Raw genomic sequence first — 22,395 nt, 5'->3', positions numbered from 1 at the left:
TTACCTGCAGAAAAAAATGTTTTAAAAGTTAGTGGTTAGGAACAGATCATCTCTGGAGGATAGTACTTAAGGGGTTTTTAGTTTCTAGATTAAATTTTTTTTTTTTTTAATTGAGACAGAATCTTACGCTGTCACCCAGGCTGGAATGCAGTAACACGATCTTGGCTCACTGCAGACTTCGCCTCCTGGGATCAAGCAATTCTCCTGTCTCAGCCTCCCGAGTAGTTGGGACTACTACTAACAGGAGCACACCACCACACCTGGCTAATTATTGTAATTTTAATAAAGATGGAGTTTCACCATACTGGTTAGGCTGGTCTCAAAATCCTGACCTCAGGTGATCTACCCGCCTCGGCCTCCCAAAGTGCTGGGATTACAGGTGTGAGCCACCGCGTCCAGCCTAGATTAAATATTTCTTCTAGATTAAATATTTCTTTTCGGGGTGCAGTTTTTAAAAGATATATTAGTTGCTATAACAAGGTATCTTAGGCTGGGCACAGTAGCTCATGCCTATAATCCCAGCACTTTGGGAGGCCAAGGCGGGCGGATCGCCTGAGGTCAGGAGTTCAAGACCAGCCTGACCAACATGGAGAAACCCCATCTGTATTGAAAATACAAAATTAGCCAGGCGAGGTGACACATGCCTGTAATCCCAGCTACTCAGGAAGCTGAGACAGGAGAATCACTTGAACCTGGGAGGTGGAGGTTGCGGTGAGCCGAGATTGCACCATTGTACTGCAGCCTGGGCAACGAGAGCGAAACTCTGTCTCAAAAAAAAAAAAAATACAAGATATCCTAGAAAAATAATAAAAAATATTTTGATAAATAAAAATACATTGCTTTCTTGATCAGAAACTAAATTGGTGTTAGAGAGAGATTTTTTTAATGACTATGCTTGGCTAAGATTTGCTAAAGTTCTTGTGTGTTTACACAGGGAGAACTTGAAAGGAGTGACAACTGCAGATAGAGAAATGAGGAAAAAAAAGGAAGAATATCTAACATTTGGTCCTCTTACAGTTGTAATATTTGTGGTCATCTGCTGTGTTATGATGGTCTTACTTTATTTCTTCTACAAATGGTTGGGTAAGAAGTCATATTTTATGTTTGCTATTGTTAACATACATTCTTTTCATTGATTAATACTAGATTTATCTTTTCCTTTTAGCCATTCTACCTGGAAAACTTATGTGAATAATTTGGTTAATATTAATTTTTTAATTGTCTCACTGACTAATACTAGATTTATATTTTCCTTTAAGCCATTCTACCTGGAAAACTTACGTGTAAAATTTTATTAATATATTTTTTTTTATTGTCAGAGTGTTAGGTCTCTGTTACTCTGAGATAAAAATACTCAGATTAAAAATACTCTCTGTTTTCAGATGAGAACACTTCTTCATGGATGACTTGAAATAATTGCCATGGTCCCTAAGTTTTTCTCTCTGTAGATGAAGAATGATATAGCTCAATATCTAAGCAGTGGACTAAGGAGTTCTTGGTGGCTGTGTTTAGTTACATGAAATAGAATATTATTCAAATTATGATGTATTGCCTCTTTTTCCAAAGTATAGCAGTTTGCAAATAAAGGTGTTTTATTGCTTGAATTTTATTTTACTTATATAGGCAGTTAGGATCATATTATATCTGAAGACACACAGGTACTTCCCTGTGATCTAGAGAGTAGTAGCTAGTCCTTTATTTCCTTGAAGAAAGTGGGAGTAGGAACTGTAATGGCTTGTCCATCTCCTGAGCAGTCTTATTAATGGTCTAACAGAATGAAAATTTGCCATCCCCGGACAGTATACAGCACAAAGAGAAGGGAAACCAGGGAAAAAGGAGTGTACCTGATAAGGACTAGCAAAAAGCTTGTTTAAGAACCACTAAAGGCTACCATGCTTATGTGTATAGCATTAGCATAAATTTCTGGTTTAGAGAACTAGGCCCTAGGATTTGTTTCATTCAGTTTTTGTTCAGTTTCTCTTGTCCTGTGACAGCATTTTAAAAACTAGACCTATGACATCTTTTTTTGGTTTGTTTGTTTGTTTTTTGAGACAGAGTCTTGCTCTGCTCTGTCACCCAGGTGGGAGTGCAATGGTATAATCTGGGCTCACTGCAACCTGTCCCTCCCACATTCAAGCCATTCTCCTGCCTCAGCCTCCTGAGTAGCTGGGACTACAGGCGCATGCCACCATGCCCAGCTAATATTTGTATTTATATTTTATTTATTTATTTATTTATTGAGCTGGAGTCCTGCTTTTGTCACCCATGCTGGAGTGCAATGGTGCAATCTTGGCTCACCACAACCTTTGCCTCCAGAGTTCAAATGATTCTCTTGCTTCAGCCTCCCGAGAAGCTGGGATTACAGGCATCTGCCACCATGCCCAGCTAATTTTTGTGTTTTTAGTAGAGACGGGGTTTCACCATGTTGACCAGGCTGGTCTCAAAGTCCTGACCTCAGGTGTTCAGCCTGCCTTGGCCTCCCAAAGTGCTGGGATTGCAGGCATGAGCCACTGTACCTAGCTTATGGTGTGTATTTTTTAATTTGAAAGAACTCATTCTGGCTTGATGCGGTGGCTCTCACCTGTAATACCAGCACTTTGGGAGGCCAAGGTTCGTGGATCACTTGAGGGCAGGGGTTCAAGACTAGCCTTGCCAACATGATAAAACCCTGTGTCTACTAAAAATATAAAAATTAGCTGGGCATGGTGGCATGTGCCTGTAATCCCAGCTACTCTGGAGGCTGAGGCAGGAGAATTGCTTGAGCTGGGAAGGCGGAGGTTATGGCTAGCCAAGATCGCACCATTGCATTCCAGCCTAGGTGACAGAGTGAGACTCCATCTCAAAAATAAATTTAAAAAAAAACCCTCATTTTGTGAATATCACTCATTTCAACCTGTTGCTGATAGAGCGAGTACTAGGATGATATTTGTATTATGTTGGCATCAAACAGATGATTTTATTAATACTCCTTCAGATTAATTTGTGTTACCAACTCTCAGTTGATAGTAGTCATTGATAGAGAAAAGAGAGCCCTCTACCCAAAAGCATATTTTAATTTTTGATGAGAAATTTCCTTAAATTAATCATTATTTAAAAAGAAGACAGTTGGCTCACACCTGTAATCCTAGCACTTTGGGAGGCCAAGGCAGGGGGATCACTGAGGTCCAGGGTTTGAGACCAGCGGGGACAACATGGCAAAACTCCGTCTCTACTAAAACTACAAAAGTTGGCCGAATGTGGTGGCGTATGCCTGTAGTCCCAGCTACTCATGAGGCTGAGGCAGGAGAATTGCTTGAACTCAGGAGGCGAAGGTTGCAGTGAGCCGAGATCGAGCCACTGCACTCCGGCCTGGGCGACTGGACGACTGGGCAAGACTCTTTCTCAAAAATAAAAAACCCTCAAGATCTAAATTTCAGCTTAGTAAGTAATTCAGGTCATAGTATAGTCACTTCATTGGAAGTATGATTCAATAAAGAAAGCTAAAGAAGTAACATTGCTTATATAAATATTTTCTTATCACCTTTCTTTCTGTTCTCATGTAATTTAGTGTTTTGTTTTTTTCTAGTTTATGTTATGATAGCAATTTTCTGCATAGCATCAGCAATGAGTCTGTACAACTGTCTGGCTGCACTAATTCATAAGATACCATATGGACAATGCACGTACGTATCTCTTACAGAAAATCTTATGATGTTGGTATTTATAATTTAAAACATTACAAGAAAAAGTAGAAGTATTATTTGAAAAGTATGCAGTCTGATACACACTGGACCTATAGGTGTTTAAATTTAAATTTAAGTAAAATTAAATAAAATTAAAAATTGAGTTTTTCATTCTCATTAGCCACATTTCAAGTACTCAATAGCCACATGTGGCAGTAGCTACCATATTGTACAGCACAGATATAGTACGTTTTCATCATCATGGAAAATTATACTGGACATTTTATTATGTCATTTGTTTTACTTAAAATCAAGACTTCTAAATTGGTATTTCAGTCACTTTTGACTGTGGTTAACATTTGCCACTTCTTATATCAAGTGAACATTGTACTTCATCTGCAGTGTTAATTATTTCAATTTGCTTTTTTAGGATTGTGTGTCGTGGCAAAAGCATGGAAGTGAGACTTATTTTTCTCGCTGGACTGTGCATAGCAGTAGCTGTTGTTTGGGCTGTGTTTCGAAATGAAGACAGGTATGAATACTCAATATATTTGCTTTTAGATTAAGGATGAATTGTTTCATATCTTTCCCTGAAACTTATTCATTATGATTATTATGGAATTTTTTTTTACTTCTGTGCCAGAACACCAGTCTTGTAATGAACTACTTTTAAAGTAAGCAGATCTTTTGCTAATGCATTTGAATGCATATAGAGAAGGAAATATGAATTACGATTTCAACACGTACCCTGAAATAGACTTTAATAGTATACTTAATTTTGGTATAGCCACACAGTAGAGTGCAGTGCAGCTCTAAACAGTGAAGATCTCTAGAACTGATTTGCAGCCAGTTCCAGAAGAGAGAGAGACACAGAGAGAGAGAAAGTGAGTGTAGAAACAATCCAAATGTCCATCAAACCTTGAATGGATGAATACATTATGTTATATTTACACCATGGAATACTATTCACCAGTAAGTAAGCCATATACCATATGCACAAGCATGAATGAATCTCAGATGTAATGCTAAGTCAAAGTCCTCAGAAACAAAAGAGAACATACTCTATGATATATAAAGTGCAAAAAGGAGCACAATCTATATTTTTATCTTTGATTATTATGGGAACATAACTATATATATTTATGGGATATATGTGATGTTTTGATACAGGCATACAATGTGTAATGATCAGATCAGGGTAATTGTGGTATCCATTACCTCAAGCCTTTATCATTTCTTTGTGTTGGGAACATTCCAGTTTCACTCTTTTAGTTATTTTACAATATATAATAAGTTATTACTAACTGTATCACCTTACTGTACTACCAAACACTAGATCTTATTTATTTTATTTAACTCTATTTTTGTACCCATTAACCATCTTTACTACCCCCACCCTCTACCTGTTTTAGCCTCTGGTAGCCATCATTCTACTATCTCCATGAATTCAATTTTTTATTTTTATTTTCTTAATTTTAGTTCCCACTATGAGTGAGAACATGCAGTAGTTGTCTTTCTGTACTAGGCTTATTTCACTTAACATGCTGTCTTCCAGTTCCAGCCATGTTTTTGCAAATGACAAGACTTCATTCTTTTTTGTGGCTGAATAATATTCCATTGTGTTTGTGTATAATTTTATATGTATGTATAATTTCCTTTATCCGTTTATTCACTGATGAACACTTAGGTTGATTCCATATGTTCGCTATTGTGAATAGTGCTACAATAAACATGAGAGTTCAGATATCTCTTTGATATACTGATTTCATTTATTTTGGATGTATATCCAGTGGTGGGATTGCTGGATAATATGGTAGTTCTTATTTCCGTTTTTTGAGGAATTTCTATACTGTTCTTCATAGTGGCTGTACTAATTCCCACCAACAATGTACAAGGTTTCTCACATCCTTTTCCCACATCCTTGCCAGCATTCTGGAATAAGATGATATCTCATTGTAGTTTTGATTTACATTTCTCTGACCGCAACCAGATTTCATCTGATTGGAAATCTTCAGCATTTTTTCATATATCTATTGGTCATTTGTATATTTTTGGAGAAACACCTATTCAGATATTTTACCCAATTTTTAATCAGGTTATTTGTTTTTTTCCTATTGAGTTGTATGAGCTCCTTATATATTCTGGTTATTAATCCCTTGTCAGATGAGTAGTTTGCAGATTCTTTTTTCATTTTGTAGATTGTCTCTTCCGTTGTAATGCAAAAGCTTTTTAGCTTGATTTGATTCCATTTGTCCATTTTTGCTTTGGTTGTCTGTGCTTTTGAAGTCTTACTCAAGAAATCTTAGCCAAGACCAATATCCTGGAACATTTCCCCAATGTTTTTTTTTGTTTTTTGTTTTTGTTTGTTTGTTTGTTTATAAAGATGGGGTTTCACCATGATGGTCAGGCTGGTCTTGGACTCCTGACCTCAGGTGATCCACCCACCTCAGCCTCCCAAAGTGCTAGGATTACAGGCGTGAGCCACTGCGCCTGGCCTTCCCCAATGTTTTCGTCTAGTAGTTTCATAGTTTCAGGTCTTAGATTTAAGTATTTAATCCCCTTTGATTTGATATTTGTATTTTTTTAAGTGAAAAAAGCAAAGTGCAAAAATATATAGAGAGTATGTTGTCTTTTATGAAAGAAAGAAGGAAATATAAGAAAATATACAGATATCTGTTCACTTGCAGGAAGACAAGAAAAAATATATACTTAGGTTTATATAATGGTTTATTAATAAAACTATTGAAGATTGAAAGGATTTAATGGCTGAAAATTTTAGAAACAAAGCTCATACAACTTTATGTAGCTTCAGGTAGAATAATCAATGGATAATGCTCATGTCATTTTCTGATTGCAGCAAGTGGTTGCATAGCTCTTGTTTTCTTTTTTTTTTTTTTTTTGAGACAGAGTCTTGCTCTGTTGCCCATGCTGGTGCAGTAGCTCAATCTTGGCTCATTGCAACCTCCTCCCAGTTTCAAGCCATTCTCCTGCCTCAGCCTCCTGAGTAGCTGGGATTACAGGTGCCTGCCATTATGCTGGGCTAATTTTTGTATTTCTAGTTGAGATGGGTTTCACCATGTTGGTCAGGCTGGTCTTGAACTCCTGACCTCATGACCCGCCCACCTCAGCCTTCCAAAGTGCTGGGATTACAGACATGAGCTACCGCACCCAGCCACTAGCTCTTGTATTCTTTATATTCAAACTATTTGGATCTGTGTTAACACTGATAATCTTTTGTTAATAGCTGTTTTCTAGAATGAGACATCTGTATAAGTTAAAAGGTTAAAGATAAATACTTACTTATGTCTGATATATGTTCTTCTGAGGTAGGCTTTTCAACTATTTCTTAGTATAATAATATTCATGGCCGGGCGCAGTGGCTCATGCCTGTAATCCCAGCACTTTGGGAGGACGAGGTGGGCGGATCATGAGGTCAAGAGATCGAGACCATCCTGGCAAACATGGTGAAACCCCGTCTCTATTAAAAATACAAAAAAATTAGCTGGGTGTGGTGGTGCGTGCCTGTAGTCCCAGCTACTCGGGAGGCTGAGGCAGGAGAATTGCTTGAACCTGGGAGGCGGAGGTTGCAGTGAGCTGAGGTCGTGCCACTGCACTCCAGCCTGGCTCCTGGTGACGGAGTGAGACTCTGTCTCAAAATAATAATAATAATAATAATAATATTCATTATTCTACTAGGACAGTAAAATTACCAAATATGGAATGTATGAGGGGTTTTGTTGTTATGCTTGCTGTTTAATAATTGAATAGTCAAAAATCAGCCAGGCATGATGGCGCATGCCTGTAGTCCCAGCTACTCCAGAGGCTGAAGCACAAAAATTGCTCGAACCCAGGAGGCAGACATTGCAGTGAGCTGAGATTGCACCACTGTACTTCAGCCTGGATGACAGAGTGAGATGTTGTCTCAAAAAATATATATGGAATAGTCAAATCATAGCAATTAAACAGTATTACCTCAATGATCTATGTCTTTTCAAAAGCTTCATCTAAAAATTGATAAAACAATACAGTAATATCTTTTGATTTTTAGGTGGGCTTGGATTTTACAGGATATCTTGGGGATTGCTTTCTGTCTGAATTTAATTAAAACACTGAAGTTGCCCAACTTCAAGGTAATGTATACGATACTACTTTACTAGTTAAAATAAATTTTTAAAAGACAACTTTATTAATCATAATTTACATACAATTAAATGCACCAATTTTCGGTGTACTGTTTATGGAAATTTTACAAACATGTACCTTTATAACCACTATGCTAGTGAAGTTGTAGAACATTTCTCATCTCTTCCAAAAGCTCTACCGTGGCCTTTGCAATCAGTCCTAACTCCCAGGCCCAGACAACCACTGATTTGCTGGCTAAACGATTTTAGTTTTTTTTTTCCTTTCTTTTACTTGAATAAATGTAAGGGGTTCAAGTGTAGTTTTGTTACATGGATATATTGGGTAGTGGTGAAATGTGGGATTATAGTATAGCCATCACTCGACGAATGTGTGTTGTCCCCATTGAGTAATTTCTCATTCCTTACTCCTTCTAACCCTACAACCATGCCGAGTATCCAGTGCCTACTATTCCCCACTCTTATCCATGTGTACACATTATTTTAGCTAAATGTTTTTGTTTGTTTTTATAGAGATGGAGGTCTTGCTATGCTGCTGTTCTCAAACTTCTAGCCCCAAGTGTCCTCCCGACTTGGCCTCCCAAAGTGCTGGGATTGCAGGCATGAGCCACTGCATCCTGCCTAAAATATTTTTAATCACTCATACACTATGCCACATTCATAAAATCCTTAACACGACTTAATATCAGGGAAGCACATTTCTTTTTTTTTTTTTTTTTTGAGACAGAGTCTCATTCCGTCACCAGGCACCAGGCTGGTGTGCAGTGGTGCGGCCTCGGCTCACTGGCAACCTCCGCCTCCCGGGTTCAAGCAATTCTGCCTCAGCCTCCCAAGTAGCTGGGACTACAGTCATATGCCACCACGCCCAGCTAATTTTTTTGTATTTTTAGTAGAGTCAGGGTTTCACCATGTTGGCCAGGATGGTCTCGATCTCTTGACCTCGTGATCTGCCCGCCTTGGCATCCCAAAGTGCTGGGATTATACACGTGAGCCACCGCACCTAGCCTAGCACATTTCTTTCATTCGGTGATTTTTTTAAAAAACAAGATAAAGACCCCAAAACCTAAAATGCAATTAAAAATAAATAAATAAATAAATAATAAAAAAATTAAAAGATAAAAGATAAAGAAGATAAGGGTTTTAATACGTAGAATAAAACTACACATAGTATTAACCATAAGATGTCTTTTTAAAAATAATATTCAAATGTACATTCATATGTTTATTTGCACTTGAAAAATAATTTAATGTCTTAATTTACATATAGGAAGATTGACCTTTAATTTTGTTTCTTTCTTCAACAGTCCTGTGTGATACTTCTAGGCCTTCTCCTTCTCTATGATGTATTTTTTGTTTTCATAACACCATTCATCACAAAGGTATGACCATATTTTTGAAATTCATGAAGAAACATAAAAAAAAGTAAGAATCTTAAGTCTGCTCCTAGGTTATTAATTTTGCAGATGTTTACCACTGAGTTATAATTCTCTTAAGAGAATTGTCATTGAAATTGGCCTTTTAATTTTCAAGCCTTTAATCATTTTGTTAGATTTTTAAAATGTCTTTTGGCTGGTACAAATTTGAGAATGTCTGTAATTTTCTTCCATTTTTAAAGTAATTTTTCTTATGAGCTAAATGTTTACTGTATGCAATATAGACAGTAAAAAAAAGTAAAATATCATTTCTGAAGCCTTAGTTTGAGACTAAGAAAGAGTAGCACACTAGAAATCGGAAGGCCTAGAATGCAGCTTTGCAACCCTGCAGCCATAGGCAAGTTTACTTAGCCCTTTCTGCTTCCATTTACTAATCCATTGTATGAGGGAGTATTGCTAGCTGTTCATCCTCCCACGCACTTCAGTGGAATTCTTCTGGTTCCAACTAACAGAACCCAACCTAAGCCTTCTGTACCCAAAAAGTCCCATTTATCTAGACTGTGTTTGTAGGCCAGGACGGGCTGGCATCAAGAGAAACTAGACCCAGGGCCACATACTCTCCCTTTTTTGCTTCTGTCCGTTTGTTCATTCTCTCAGACTGGCTTTTTCCATGAGGTTAGAATCAGCAACTGGCAGTTCCTAATCATATATTCCCAGGTCTGCCACTTGTTCTTCAGTAAAATGAGGAGAGGTGTTGGGTGAGTATGGTGGTCCTTAATTATTTGTCCCATTTTTCTACCTTGATCTTTTTCCTGTCTCATGAATATAATATTATTAACTATTGCTTAATTCCTCCACTTCCTCCCATTTTGAGTCTTTCTTTGTAACTTTATTTTATCCTTTGTCACTCTCACATGTTTAAGTATTTGATATTCTCTACTTTACTCCTCATTCCTTCTGTTTTTTTAAGGGTGAGTCTTGAGGCTGAAGTGCAATGGCACAATCCTGATTCACTGCAGTCTCAAACTCCTGGGCTCAAGCAGTCCTCCCACCTTGGCTTCCCAAAGTATTGGGATTACAGGCATAAGCCGTGACGCCTGGCTTCATGTCTTCTTTACCCATTCATTAAACCTACCACCTATGAAATCACTGTAAAAATCTACACTTCGGATATTTGCTATAATGGCATAAAGACAAACTGTACCCTGTTGGGGAGCTAAAATTGTAATAGGTAATGAATATAATCAACTGCCCCAAAATACAGCTAACCAATCAAACCTTTTTTTTTCTTCGTTGAATCAGGGTCTTGATCTGCCACCCAAGCTGGAGAGCAGTGGCTCAATTACAACTTACTGCAGACTTAACTTCCTCAGGCCCAGGTGATCCTCCCACCTCAGCCTCCCAAATAGCTGATACTACAGGGGCATACCACCACACCCAGCCAATTTCTGGATTTTTTGTCGAGATGGGGTTTACCATATTGCCCAGACTGGTCTCAGATTCTTGAGTTCAAGAGATCCTTCTGCCTCAGCCTCCCAAAGTGCTAGGATTTACAAGTGTGAACCACCATGCCTGTCATAACCAAACCATTTTACTAGCACCTTTCTGTCACTTAATGATGAGCCATTTGATTCATTGACTTCACTGAACAATAGTAACCTAAAAAAATAATTCATAGAACTAGTATTATGGGTTATAACTAAACTTGTTAATTTGGCCAGGCACGGTGGCTCACACTTGTAATCCCAGCACTTTGGGAGTGCAGGCCGGCAGATACTTGAGGTCAGGGATTTGAGACTAACCTGGCCAACATGGTGAAACTCTGTCTGTACTAAAAATACAATAATTTAGAGACCAGGCATGGTGGCTCATGCCTGTAATCCCAGCACTTTGGGAGGTCAAGGCAGATGGGTCCCTTGAGGTCAGGAGTTTGAGACCAGCCTAGCCAACATGGTGAAACTCCGTCTCCACTAAAAAGACAAATATTAGCCATGCGCAGTGGCAGGCACCTGTAATCCCAGCTACTTGGGGGGCTGAGGCAGGAGAATCACTTGAACTCAGGAGGCAGGGGTTTCAGTGAGCCAAGATTGTACCGCTTCACTTCAGCCTGAGTGACAGAGCAAGACTCCATCTCAAAAAATAAAATAAAATAAATAAAAAATAATAATTAGCCAAGTGTGTTGATGCTTACCTGTAGACCTAGCTACTTGGGAGACTGAGATAGGAGGATCACTTGAACCCTGGAGGTGGAGGTTACAGTGAGCCAAGATTGCACCACTACACTCCAGGTTAGGCAACAGAGTGAGACTCCATCTCAAAAAATAAAATAAAATAGTTAATTTATTAGGGCATTTTTAACTCGGTTCAAAAATGTGTTTTTGTATGATATCTTGTCAAAGATCTTATAACAAAAGTGAAATGTTCCCTCTACAAAGCCATTTCCATAAATCAACAGATAGTCCATAACATATGACACGTATATTACACAGTAGATATAGCTGTAAACTGTAACTAAACTATTTTTTAAAATAACTTTTCCATTCTGACACTACTATCACTTTGTAGATAAACATATCTGCCAGCAAACCATTTGCATTCCCTTATACATAGAATGTTTCAGAATTCTAAAGGTAGGATAATAGTAAAGGTGTCTTATAGCCTTCTTTCTTTTGTGCTTAAGAAATTTTTCATCTTAGGAAATTATTTCTGTCTTAGTTCCTACTGACTAGGAACATGATTTCTAGCAACCTGAAATGGTGAAAAAAGCTAAGTGCTCTTTGGAGTTCACTGCAGTAAATTTACTTTAATATCTTCTTCTCAGTTTGATTTGTTTGTTTTTATTAAGGCAGCAGACCTTACTTTAGTAGGCAACTGAAAATCAGATATTGCTGATTTTCCTGGTTTTCACTGTAAATTCGATAAAATATTGCATATTGTAAGCATGTTCTTGACCCACGTATTTGTTGCCTTCTAGTGAGTTGGCAAGGCAGGTCGCCATAAGAGTACAGCAATAAGAGCCTGTCTTATTTTTTTCCATTCACCACTGTGCTCAGTATTGTGTCTTACAAATAGTAGCTATTCAGGTATCTTTAAATGTATGGGAGAATGTCAACGATGGTCTTCAGTTAAATGTTTTAAGTAACAATTAGAAAGTGAACCAAAATGAACTTTTTATCTGGAAATGTTATCAAACCTGGGAATCTGCTTTAAAGAATTCTACTTAGTATGTTTGTTTTCCTAAACTCCTTTGGCTTAACGCTTGTATAACCCAAAGCTTAACATGAGCAAAAGATTTCTGCAGCTAGGAGTTTTTGTCCTCCTTTCTGCTCAGCTCAGCAATCAATGAGGTCGTTTTAAAAACACTCAAGTGGTTTATCCTGTGCACCCCACCCACATGGAAAATATTATAGTCAATCAAATTTTGTTGAAATTCAGGATTTGTTTATCTTCCCTGTACCTGTTTTGCTGATATGTTTATCATAATATGAAACATAAAATGAGTGGTTTATGCAATCTTAGCTTGCTACCTTACAATGTTTTCCCTCTCCACAACAGACTTGGCTATCAGGAAATTTTTTTTAAATGAACCCCTCTCACAGCCCACATGAAAAGTCTTTATCTAGACACAAGGGAGGGAAATTTAGCTAAGGTTAATGTTTTGATTGGATCGTAAGAAAGCAGGCAGGGCTGAAATTGGATAAAAGTTAGGCTAGAGAAGCTTCTCAGGTTCTATAGGGTTGGGTCTTTTCAAGTTTGATTTTATTGTTTTGTTATTGTGGTGAGTAGCAAGAAGGTCAGATGTGTATTTATTCAAGTAAAGTTACCAATATTTTTTATAAAGCTAAATATAAAAGATTTTAATATGACCTTCTTCACTGACATTGCTGAAAACCACACAGAGCATATAGTGTATGACATAATGTAACTAAAAGTACTGAACCTAAAATTTATATCCCATTACAAATGTCAGATATTAATATGTCAGTACAAATCAGAACTGAAGGTTCACTTGAATTATTTTTACATGATTCATTTGCCAGTTTCTGAGACTTGTTGAGCTCTGATAAAGTGGAACAACTGTGCTCGGTGAACTTTATTTTAGATGACTTCAATTTTTGCTATCTACAGAAACTTTTAGGAAAAAGGCAGTCTGTAGCCCATTTTCAGTCAGTGTACAGTAGGCCATATGCCATGGGGCTTAAATCATACTTGAATAGTGGCAGATTGTTCTCTTTAAATAATTAGACAACTTCCTTTCTCTTCCTTCTCAATTTTAGAATGGTGAGAGTATCATGGTTGAACTTGCAGCTGGACCTTTTGGAAATAATGAAAAGGTAGGGATGGCAATGAAATAGAAATGGCTGTCCAGTGTATGTATGTGTATCCAGTTAATAGTTTGCCTTCCTGTGTAATTCATTGGTCACATAGTGCATGTTAAGGTATTGTAAAACTTATTTCTCAGAAAATATAGCTCTTTTCTTAGTTATTCTAAATTATTAAATACCTATTGACTTGGGTTTCATCCTAGAATGATGGAAACTTGGTGGAAGCCACTGGTCAACCCTCAGCTCCCCATGAGAAAGTAAGGATTGTATTTCAGATATGTTCATTGGACTTTAAATCATACCCTCTGAGACAAGACCCTTCTTTGGGGGAAAAAAATCCAGGTTGCCAAAAAAAAATCTGTTTCAAGTCCTGAGTTCTATTCTTGATAAAGAGAAAAAAAAAAAAGGTTAAATGTGGGGATAGTTGATTAATGCTGTTAATCCTATATGTGTGTTGGGTTTTATTTTTACAAAACTAATCTATTTCTTTTGGAAATAGAAACAGAGTATTTCAAGTTCCTTTAAACTGTCAAAAGAATTATTCTAATGTTAACCATTCCCTTTCTAGAAGATATGGGTGGCCAGGCATGGTGGCTCACGCCTGTAATCCCAGCACTTTGGGAGGCCAAGGCAGGGAATCACCTGAAGTCAGGAGTTCGAGATCAGCCTGGCCAACATGGTGAAACCCCGTCTCTACAAAAATTAGCTGGGCATGGTGGCTCATGCCTGTAATCCCAGCTACTTTGGAGGCTGAGGCAGGAGAATCACTTGAATCCGGGTGGCGGAGGTTGCATTTGCAGTGAGCTGAGATCTCACCATTGCACTCCACCTGGGTGACAGAGTGAGACTCTGTCTCCAAAAAATAAATGAATAAAAGATGTGGGTAAAGATTGCTAAGAGGTTCATTGGTGGCCTCTTTTTTGTTTTGTTTTGTTTTGTTTTATTTTTGAACAGTTGCCAGTAGTCATCAGAGTACCAAAGCTGACCTATTTCTCAGTAATGAGTGTGTGCCTCATGCCTGTTTCAATATTGGGTTTTGGAGACATTATTGTACCAGGTAAGCAATTGTAACAATTTTAGTAAAAAAGATATACTGATGATTTTAAATCGTCATTTGTATGGAATCTGTTAAAAGTTACCTATTCTGATTTAACTATTTCTGGCTGTCACTAGAGCTGGAATTGTCATAACAAAAAAGCTTATTGAGGGGCAGAAGATAAAGCCCAAATGGTAAGAACGAAAGTACTGCAATAGCTCCTATGGCTCAAAAAGTTAGTTAGAGGAAGCAACTAGGATCAGTTTAACCTTCTTCAAGAAGTATATTTGTGACCCTTTTTATAAGTTGAATATAATAATGCTAAACATATAGTTTATATTACTTATATTTTAAGATAACAGTTACGTTTTAGAAAAAGTAGTTTAAGAGTATTAGGCAAGGCCACGATCAAGAGGAGAAACATGGAAGAACACCAGCTTGTAGGACTGCATGATACAAAAAGACACAGTCTATAGTGGAATTGATCACCTTCTCTTAGCATGTCTGCTCTGGCAGTTAGTGTAGTTCTGCCTTATTTTCCTCATGGCACTGCCTGTAGAATAAACTTAATCCAAGCCCAGTAATAATTTAGTTTAGAAGTAATTGCCCGGGCCTGGTGGCTCACGCCTGTAATCCCAGCACTCTGGGAGGCCGAGGCCAGCGGATCACCTGAGGTTGGGAGTTCAAGATCAGCCTGACCAACATGGTGAAACCCCGTCTTTAAAAAAAAAAAAAGAAGAAGAAGAAGTAATTAATAATATTCCTCTATCAGCTGAGTTTTTCCTTCTTCATTTTTCTTACAGTCTCCTATGTATTAACTGCCTGTGGTGGATGAGTAAGGAGTACTGGTGCTTCTGAAAAAGCCCTTCTATTTACGTAGTAAAACCAGGTAGAGAGAGAGAAGCTAGCAGTGTTGCCTTGCAAGTTGACTTGGCAAAGTCCAGTGTAGCAGCTCTCTTAGCTCAGTGAATCTCCATTCAGATAATTGGTAAAATAAGGAAAACATTCTATTGAGTAACCTTACACTTCTTTGAATATCATTAAACTTATACCTGATTTTACCATTTCCACACCAAGTGCTATAAAAGATCTTCTATATAGAGCTTGGCATAAAACTGGTAAAAATAGTATTTAAATATTACATTATTGAAGTAAATGTCAAAGGTCTAAAACAAAAATATTTCCCCAAAGAGCAGAGGTGCTGACAATACATGACTTAATCCTAAAAGCTAAATTTGAATTTAGGGAGGAAAAAAGTATAATTTTAAAAAAATTTGGATATGTGATTAAATAGCAAAAACAATAAGGAACTTCAAGATCAAGATAATGGTAGAAAAAGAAAAAAGAAGAAACAAGGAACTTAATTTATTAATTTTGTAGAGATCAAAACTAATTAATTCAAATAACTAATAAAGATAGTAAAATTATTTTATAATTTTTTAAGTGGTTAACTGCCATTCTTTCTGTTTTTATAAAATGATAAATAAATACAAGGTGAGATTTCTTCTTTGGGAAGAAGAAATGGTTGAACAAATTTCTTACAAGAAATAGGTATTAAATGAGTTCTTTCTACATAATTGCACGTTTACAAATGAAAGCATGAGCCTAGCGTGGTAGCTCACGCCTGTAATCCCAGCCCTTTGGGAGGCTGAGGCGAGCAGATCAGTTGAGGTCAGGACTTCAAGACCAGTCTGGACAACATGGTGAAACCCAATCTCTACTAAAAATACAAAAATTAGTCAGGCGTGGTGGCACACGCCTATATTCCCAACTACTTGGGAGGCTGAGGCAGGGGAACCACCTAAACCCAGGAGGCGGAGGTTGCAGTGAACCGAGATTGCACCACTGCACTCCAGCCTGGGTGACAGAACGAGACTCTGTCTCAAAAAAAAAAAAGACTTAATAGTTTTCCGGTCTGTGTATATACCACATTTTCTTTATTCATTCATCTGTTGACGGACACACAGTTTGCTTCCATATCTTAGCTATTGTGAATAATGCTGCAGTGAATATAAGAATCCAAATATCTCTTTGACATACTAATTTCACTTCCTTTGGATATATACTCAGTAGTGGGATTACTAGATCATACGGTGGTTGTAATTTTAATTTTCTGAAGAACCACCATACTGGTTTCCATAATGGCTACACTAATTTACATTCCCATCAACAATGTACAAGGGTTCCCTTTTTGTTACATCCTCTCTAAGACTTACTTTTAGTCTTTTTGATGATAGCCATTCTAAAATATGTAAGGTGATATCTCATTGTGGTTTTAATTTGTATTTTTCTGATGATTAGTGATTTTGAGCAATTTTTTCATATATCTGTTGGCTGTTTGTGTGTCTTCTTTTGAGAACTGGCTATTCAAATTCTTAGCCCATTTTCTAATTGGGTTGTTTACTTATTACTGAGTTGTTTAAGTTTCTTATATTAATATATTTTAGATATTAACCCCTTATCAGATATATAGTTTGCAAATATTTTCTCCCATTTCATAGGTGCTCACTTTGTTGACTGTTTCCTTGGCTGTGCAGAAGTTTTTTAGTTTACTGTAAACCTATTTTTCTGTTCAATACATTTTTTAACTATAAATTTTAAAAGTTTTCTTTGTGACATGGAATATTGATCAGCTAATAAAAATGACAGTTAAAAATTATTTAATAGCTTGAGGAAACGTTTAAAATATGTTATTAAGCATTTTAAAAATCAGCATATAAAACTTTGTCCAGAATTTGAAGTACTTGAATGTTCTCATAATGCAACAATGAAGATTCAATGCAACATTTACTATTACTGTAGTTAACAGTTGAATTTGCATTGCTGTTGTTTTAAGAAAATAATGTGGAGTTTCTTTTTTTTTAAGGCCTATTGATTGCGTACTGTAGAAGATTTGATGTTCAGACTGGTTCTTCTTATATATACTATGTTTCCTCTACAGTTGGTAAATTTTTGTTTTTTCTTTGTATTAAATGTTGAATTTTATTATCCAGAGGAAAAGACAGAGGTCTAAAAAAATGAAGGAGTACAGTTTGGGCATGGTGGTTCACCCCTGTAGTTCTAGCACTTGAGGGCCAAGGTGAGCAGATTGCTTGAACCCAGGAGTTCGAGACCAGCCTGGGCAACACAGTAAGACCCCATCTCTATAAAAAATATTTTAAGGTAATCCCAGCACTTTGGGAGGCCAAGGCAGGCATATCACAAGGGCAAGAGATTGATACCATCCTGGCTAACATGGTGAAATCCCATTTCTACTAAAAATACAGAAAACAATTAGCTGGGCATGGTGTCACGTGCCTGTAGTCCCAGCTACTCTGGAGGATGAGGAAGGAGAATTGCTTGAACCCGGGAGGCAGAGGTTGCAGTGAGCCAAGATTGCACCACTGCACTCCAGCCTGGGTGACAGATTGAGATTCTGACTCAAAAGAAAAAAAAATTAAAAATAGCTTGGTATGGTGGTTGTGCCTATGGTCCCAGCTACTCAGGAGACTGAGATGGAGAAACACTTAAGCTCAGGAGGTTAAGGCTGCAGTAAGCCATGATCGTACCATTTCACTATAGCCTGGGTGAAAGACTGAGTCCCTGTCTCAAAAAAAAAAGAAAGAGAGAGAAAAGAACAGAAAAAAGTGAGGGAGAAGATGAAAAAAAGAAAAAAGTATAAAGAAGTTTAAAAGGCAGTCTTGGACAGGCACAGTGGCTGGCCAGACGTGGTGGCTCATACCTATAATCCTAGCACTTTGAGAGGCCAAGATGGGTGGATCACTTGAGGTAAGGAGTTTGATACCAGCCTGGCCAACATGGTGAAATCTCATCCTACTAAAAATAAAAATAATAGCTGGGTATGGTGGCACACACCTGTAGTCCCAGCCACTCAGAAGGCTGACGTAGGAAAAGTGCTTGAACTCAGGAAGCGGAGGTTTCATTGAGACAAGATTGCACCACTGCCCTCCAGCCTGGGCAACTGAGCGAGGCTCTGTCTCAAAAAGAGCAGTTTGAGGCCTCTCAGTATCGTACTCTGCAGGACTTTAACATATTAGTATCCAAAGGCAGACTATAAGAGAGTTCATTAATTTTCCTGTGTACCTTTGGACAATCACTGAAACTCCCTGATACTCCATTGCCTCATCTTTAAAATTAGGAACTAAACTAAATTGTTTATAAAGGCAATATTCTGAGATCCTGTGTTCCTAGTAAAACCCTGAGTCAATAAGAAAAGTTCAAAAGTATGTGCTTATTAACAAAGCTTAGAAAGTATGTAATCAGTGTTAGGAAGATTTTTTAAAACAACCTTCAGTACCTATTGGTACAGATTTAGTTATCTAAAATATGAAACCATTTAACATCTTTAATAGCAACAGATAATTGAAATTCTCATGAATTATTATCTTTATCAATGATTCATGGTTAGGTTAATAATAATTGAAATGCTAACCAGTTTCCAAATTTGTCCAAAAGCTCCGTAGAAGTTCTGTCCTAATCCTATCTAGGAAAATGATGAAGTCATAGAGCAAAAATGTCCTCAGAAATATTTGAAAACCAATACTTAAATGAGGGAGGAAAAAACCCACCTTTGGTAACATGTAGAAATGACTGATAGCTTGATATTCTTCTTCCAGCCTATGCTATTGGCATGATACTTACATTTGTTGTTCTGGTGCTGATGAAGAAGGGGCAACCTGCTCTCCTCTATTTAGTACCTTGCACACTTATTACTGCCTCAGTTGTTGCCTGGAGACGTAAGGAAATGAAAAAATTCTGGAAAGGTAACAGTTATCAGGTATGTGCTTATACTTTGGTTACCAAGTTATCTTATGACTTAATATCCTGATTGATTTTGGGTAGGAACAGACTATATACAGCAAAGCTTTTATGTACTTTTATGTACAAAAAGTACTGTAATACCCCATTACTCACTGTCCACTTGCTGCATCATCATTTGTCACCTCCCCTGCAATCTAATGCCAAAAGCCTGGTGATTCAAGACAAAACTAAAAAAAAAAAAAAAAAAAAAAAAACAGCAGAGGGCATCAGGGAAAACAAAATAGCATTTGTGTTTTCAGAACCTACACAAGCTGGGCACGGTGACTCACGCCTGTAATCCCAGCACTTTGGGAGGCCAAGGTGGGCGAATCATGAGATCAAGAGATTGAGACCATCTTGGCCAACATGGTGCCCCATCTCTACTAAAAAATATAAAAATTAGCTGGCGCTCACCTGTAGTCCCAGCTACTCAGGATGCTGAGGCAGGAGAATTGCTTGTACCCGGGACCTGGAAGTTGCAGTGAGCCGAGATCACGCCACTGCACTCCAGCCTGGCACCTGACAACAGAACGATACTCTGTTTCTAAATAAATAAATTAATTAAGTACTTAATTTTGAGACTGACATTAGCTATTTATAGTAAGAGTCCTAAAGTTTTACAGATAAAAGGTGTACTCTTCTGCTGGGCGTGGTGGCTCATGCCTGTAATCCCAGAATTTTGGGAGGCCAGGGCGGGTGGATCACCTGAAATCAGGAGTTTGAGACCAGCCTGACCAAAATGGAGAAACCCTGTCTCTATTAAAAATACAAAATTAGCTAGGCATGGTGGCAATGCCTGTAATCCCAGCTACTTGGGAGGCTGAGGGAGGAGAACTACTTGAACCCAGGAAAATGTACTCTTCAGCTTCTAAAAAACTTGACACCAGAGTCTCTTTTGTTTGAGTGGTTTCTTCATTGAAGTTAAACCTTTTTCGTTTTCTTTTTCTTTTTCCTAAGTGTTCTTGGTATTCCAGTAAAGTCTGTTTGCATTGAAATTAAGAAGAGTTGGGAAACCCTAGCCTATTGAGGTCAGGGCCATGGCACTGACCCCTTCATGAAGGCACTTTGTGAGGCAGTTACCTTTGCTTTGCCCTATTATAACTACTACCCTCCTCCATCCACTCTCATGCTTTGGTGTCAGTGGTCACGTGAACAAAAAGACACTTTGGGTGGGTGGCTGCAATTCTGATAGTAGATAAACAGTTCAAAGTTCATGTTCATCTTGTGCTTGATCTTTCCTGTCATTTATAGTGTTATTTAATGAGAGGTGGTTAACACATTAAGTGACAGACTACTTTGATTTGAAAAAACACTGGTTTAGAATTGTTTTGGGGAAATCCAAAAATTTCTTTGAGATTTGGTTAAACTAGTAATACCTGTCTTGCCTACCTCACAAAGCTGTTGTGTCATCTTATACTATATATATATATATACACACACACATTTTTTTTTTAATAAAAACAGGGTTTCACCATGTTGGTCAGGCTGGTCTTGAACTCCCAATCTCAGGTGATCCGTCTGCCTTGGCCTCCAAAGTGCTTGGATTACAGGTGTGAGCCACCACGCCCAGCCTCATCTTATACTATTACATGTAGAATTAGTTTATGATCCTAAGGCCCTTGACTAAACTGGTAAGGTAACTTTTAACTTTTCCATGACGATGACACTCACATAGGTTTTTTATTTTTATAGGTTTTTAAAAATAAAAGTGTATCCTATGATACATACTATACTAATAACCTCTGAAAATCACATTTCAACAAGTACTCTTCATCATTTTTTAATGGGTTTATATTTCTTCATTTAGCAAATGTTTATGAGTGATTCTGTTAGAGGATATTATTTTCGGTATTGGTGATACAAGATGATCAAGTTAGAAAGAGGCCCTATTTTCATGAACTCTTGAAAGTTACAGTCAAGTGGGGAACAGAGATAGAGTCACTAACAATAAAATGTGATAAACGTATTAGTTACAGCAGGTGCCATGAAAACCATAGATGGGACATCCAGTGCTTGTGGTTTCAGGGCAGGGTCCTAGGTGATTTGGGGAAGACTTTCTAAAGAATATTGAGTTTATGCCGGGCACGGTGGCTCACGCCTGTAATCCCAGCACTTTGGGAGGCCGAGGTGGGTGAATCACAAGGTCAGGAGTTCGAGACCAGCCTGGCCAAGATGGTGAAACCCTGTCTCTACTAAAAGTACAAAAATTAGCTGGGTACAGTGGCACACACCTGTAATCCCAGCTACTCAGGAGGCTGAGGCAGGAGAATTGCTTGAACCTGGGAGGCAGAGGTTGCAGTGAACCGAGATCACACCATTGCACTCCAGCCTAAGTGACAAAGTGAGACTCCATCTCAAGAAAAAAAAAATATATATATGTTAAGCTTATGTCAAGACTTTAAGACTGGGCTATGTGTTCCATGTTGAAGGAACCATGTCTTCAGAGGCTCAGAGGAAAAAGAACATGGCACATTCTAGGAACTTGGTGAAGGTTAGGATGGCTATAATGTTGAGTAAGGGTTAGAGGAGCTACAGGAAATGAAAACTGGAGAAGAAAGCAAGAGTAAGGGCCATGTAGCATCTTATAAGCCACATTAAAGAGTTTAGACTCTATACTGAGCACTGGAGACCACTTAAGCTTTTAAGAAATCTAGAAAATGAAGGGAGCAAAACTGCAGACAATTGTTGCAGTAAGAAGTGATAGAAGGCCAGGCATGGTTGTTTACACCGAGAATTGCAGCACTTTGGGAGGCCAAGCCAGGAATATCACTTGACCCCAGGAGTTTGAGACCAACCTGGGCAACATGTGAGACCCCATCTCTACAAAAAGGAAAAAATTTGCTGGATGTGGTGGCACATGCCTTTGGTCCTAGCTACTCAGGAGCCTGAGATGGGAAGATTGCCTGAGCCCAGGAGATAGGGGCTTCAGTGGGCCATGATACCACCACTGCACTCAGCCTGGGCAACAAAGCGAGTGAGACCCTGTCTCAAAAAAAAAAAAAGAAAAAAAAAAGAAGTGATAGAAGCCTAAATTAGCAAAGTAGTGAGATGGAAAGATAT

The 22,395-nt window shown here is 38.0% G+C and overlaps 1 protein-coding gene across 2 annotated transcripts in view; it reads left to right on the top strand.

The window, feature by feature from the left end:
• The window catches only part of SPPL2A (signal peptide peptidase like 2A), a 55,269-nt gene that overhangs the window by 25,091 nt on the left and 7,783 nt on the right, over window positions 1–22,395 (top strand). Inside the window, exons 6-15 of one of the 2 annotated variants that reach the window (XM_064365672.1) lie at window positions 935–1,083; window positions 3,566–3,662; window positions 4,093–4,194; window positions 7,711–7,792; window positions 9,106–9,180; window positions 13,452–13,508; window positions 13,703–13,756; window positions 14,454–14,556; window positions 17,402–17,479; window positions 19,152–19,312. In XM_064365672.1, coding sequence (XP_064221742.1) covers window positions 935–1,083; window positions 3,566–3,662; window positions 4,093–4,194; window positions 7,711–7,792; window positions 9,106–9,180; window positions 13,452–13,508; window positions 13,703–13,756; window positions 14,454–14,556; window positions 17,402–17,479; window positions 19,152–19,312 — 958 coding nt within the window. The remainder of the gene's footprint in view (window positions 1–934; window positions 1,084–3,565; window positions 3,663–4,092; window positions 4,195–7,710; window positions 7,793–9,105; window positions 9,181–13,451; window positions 13,509–13,702; window positions 13,757–14,453; window positions 14,557–17,401; window positions 17,480–19,151; window positions 19,313–22,395) is intronic. The other variant, XM_021673150.2, reaches the window with a different exon arrangement.

This window comes from Aotus nancymaae, unplaced genomic scaffold (genome assembly GCF_030222135.1).
Source record: "Aotus nancymaae isolate 86718 unplaced genomic scaffold, 86718_ANA_hifiasm-v0.15.2.pri h1tg000062l, whole genome shotgun sequence".
NCBI lineage: Eukaryota > Metazoa > Chordata > Mammalia > Primates > Aotidae > Aotus > Aotus nancymaae.
Note: the sequence above shows the minus strand (reverse complement) of the source record. Positions and strands in the feature narration are given on the sequence as shown.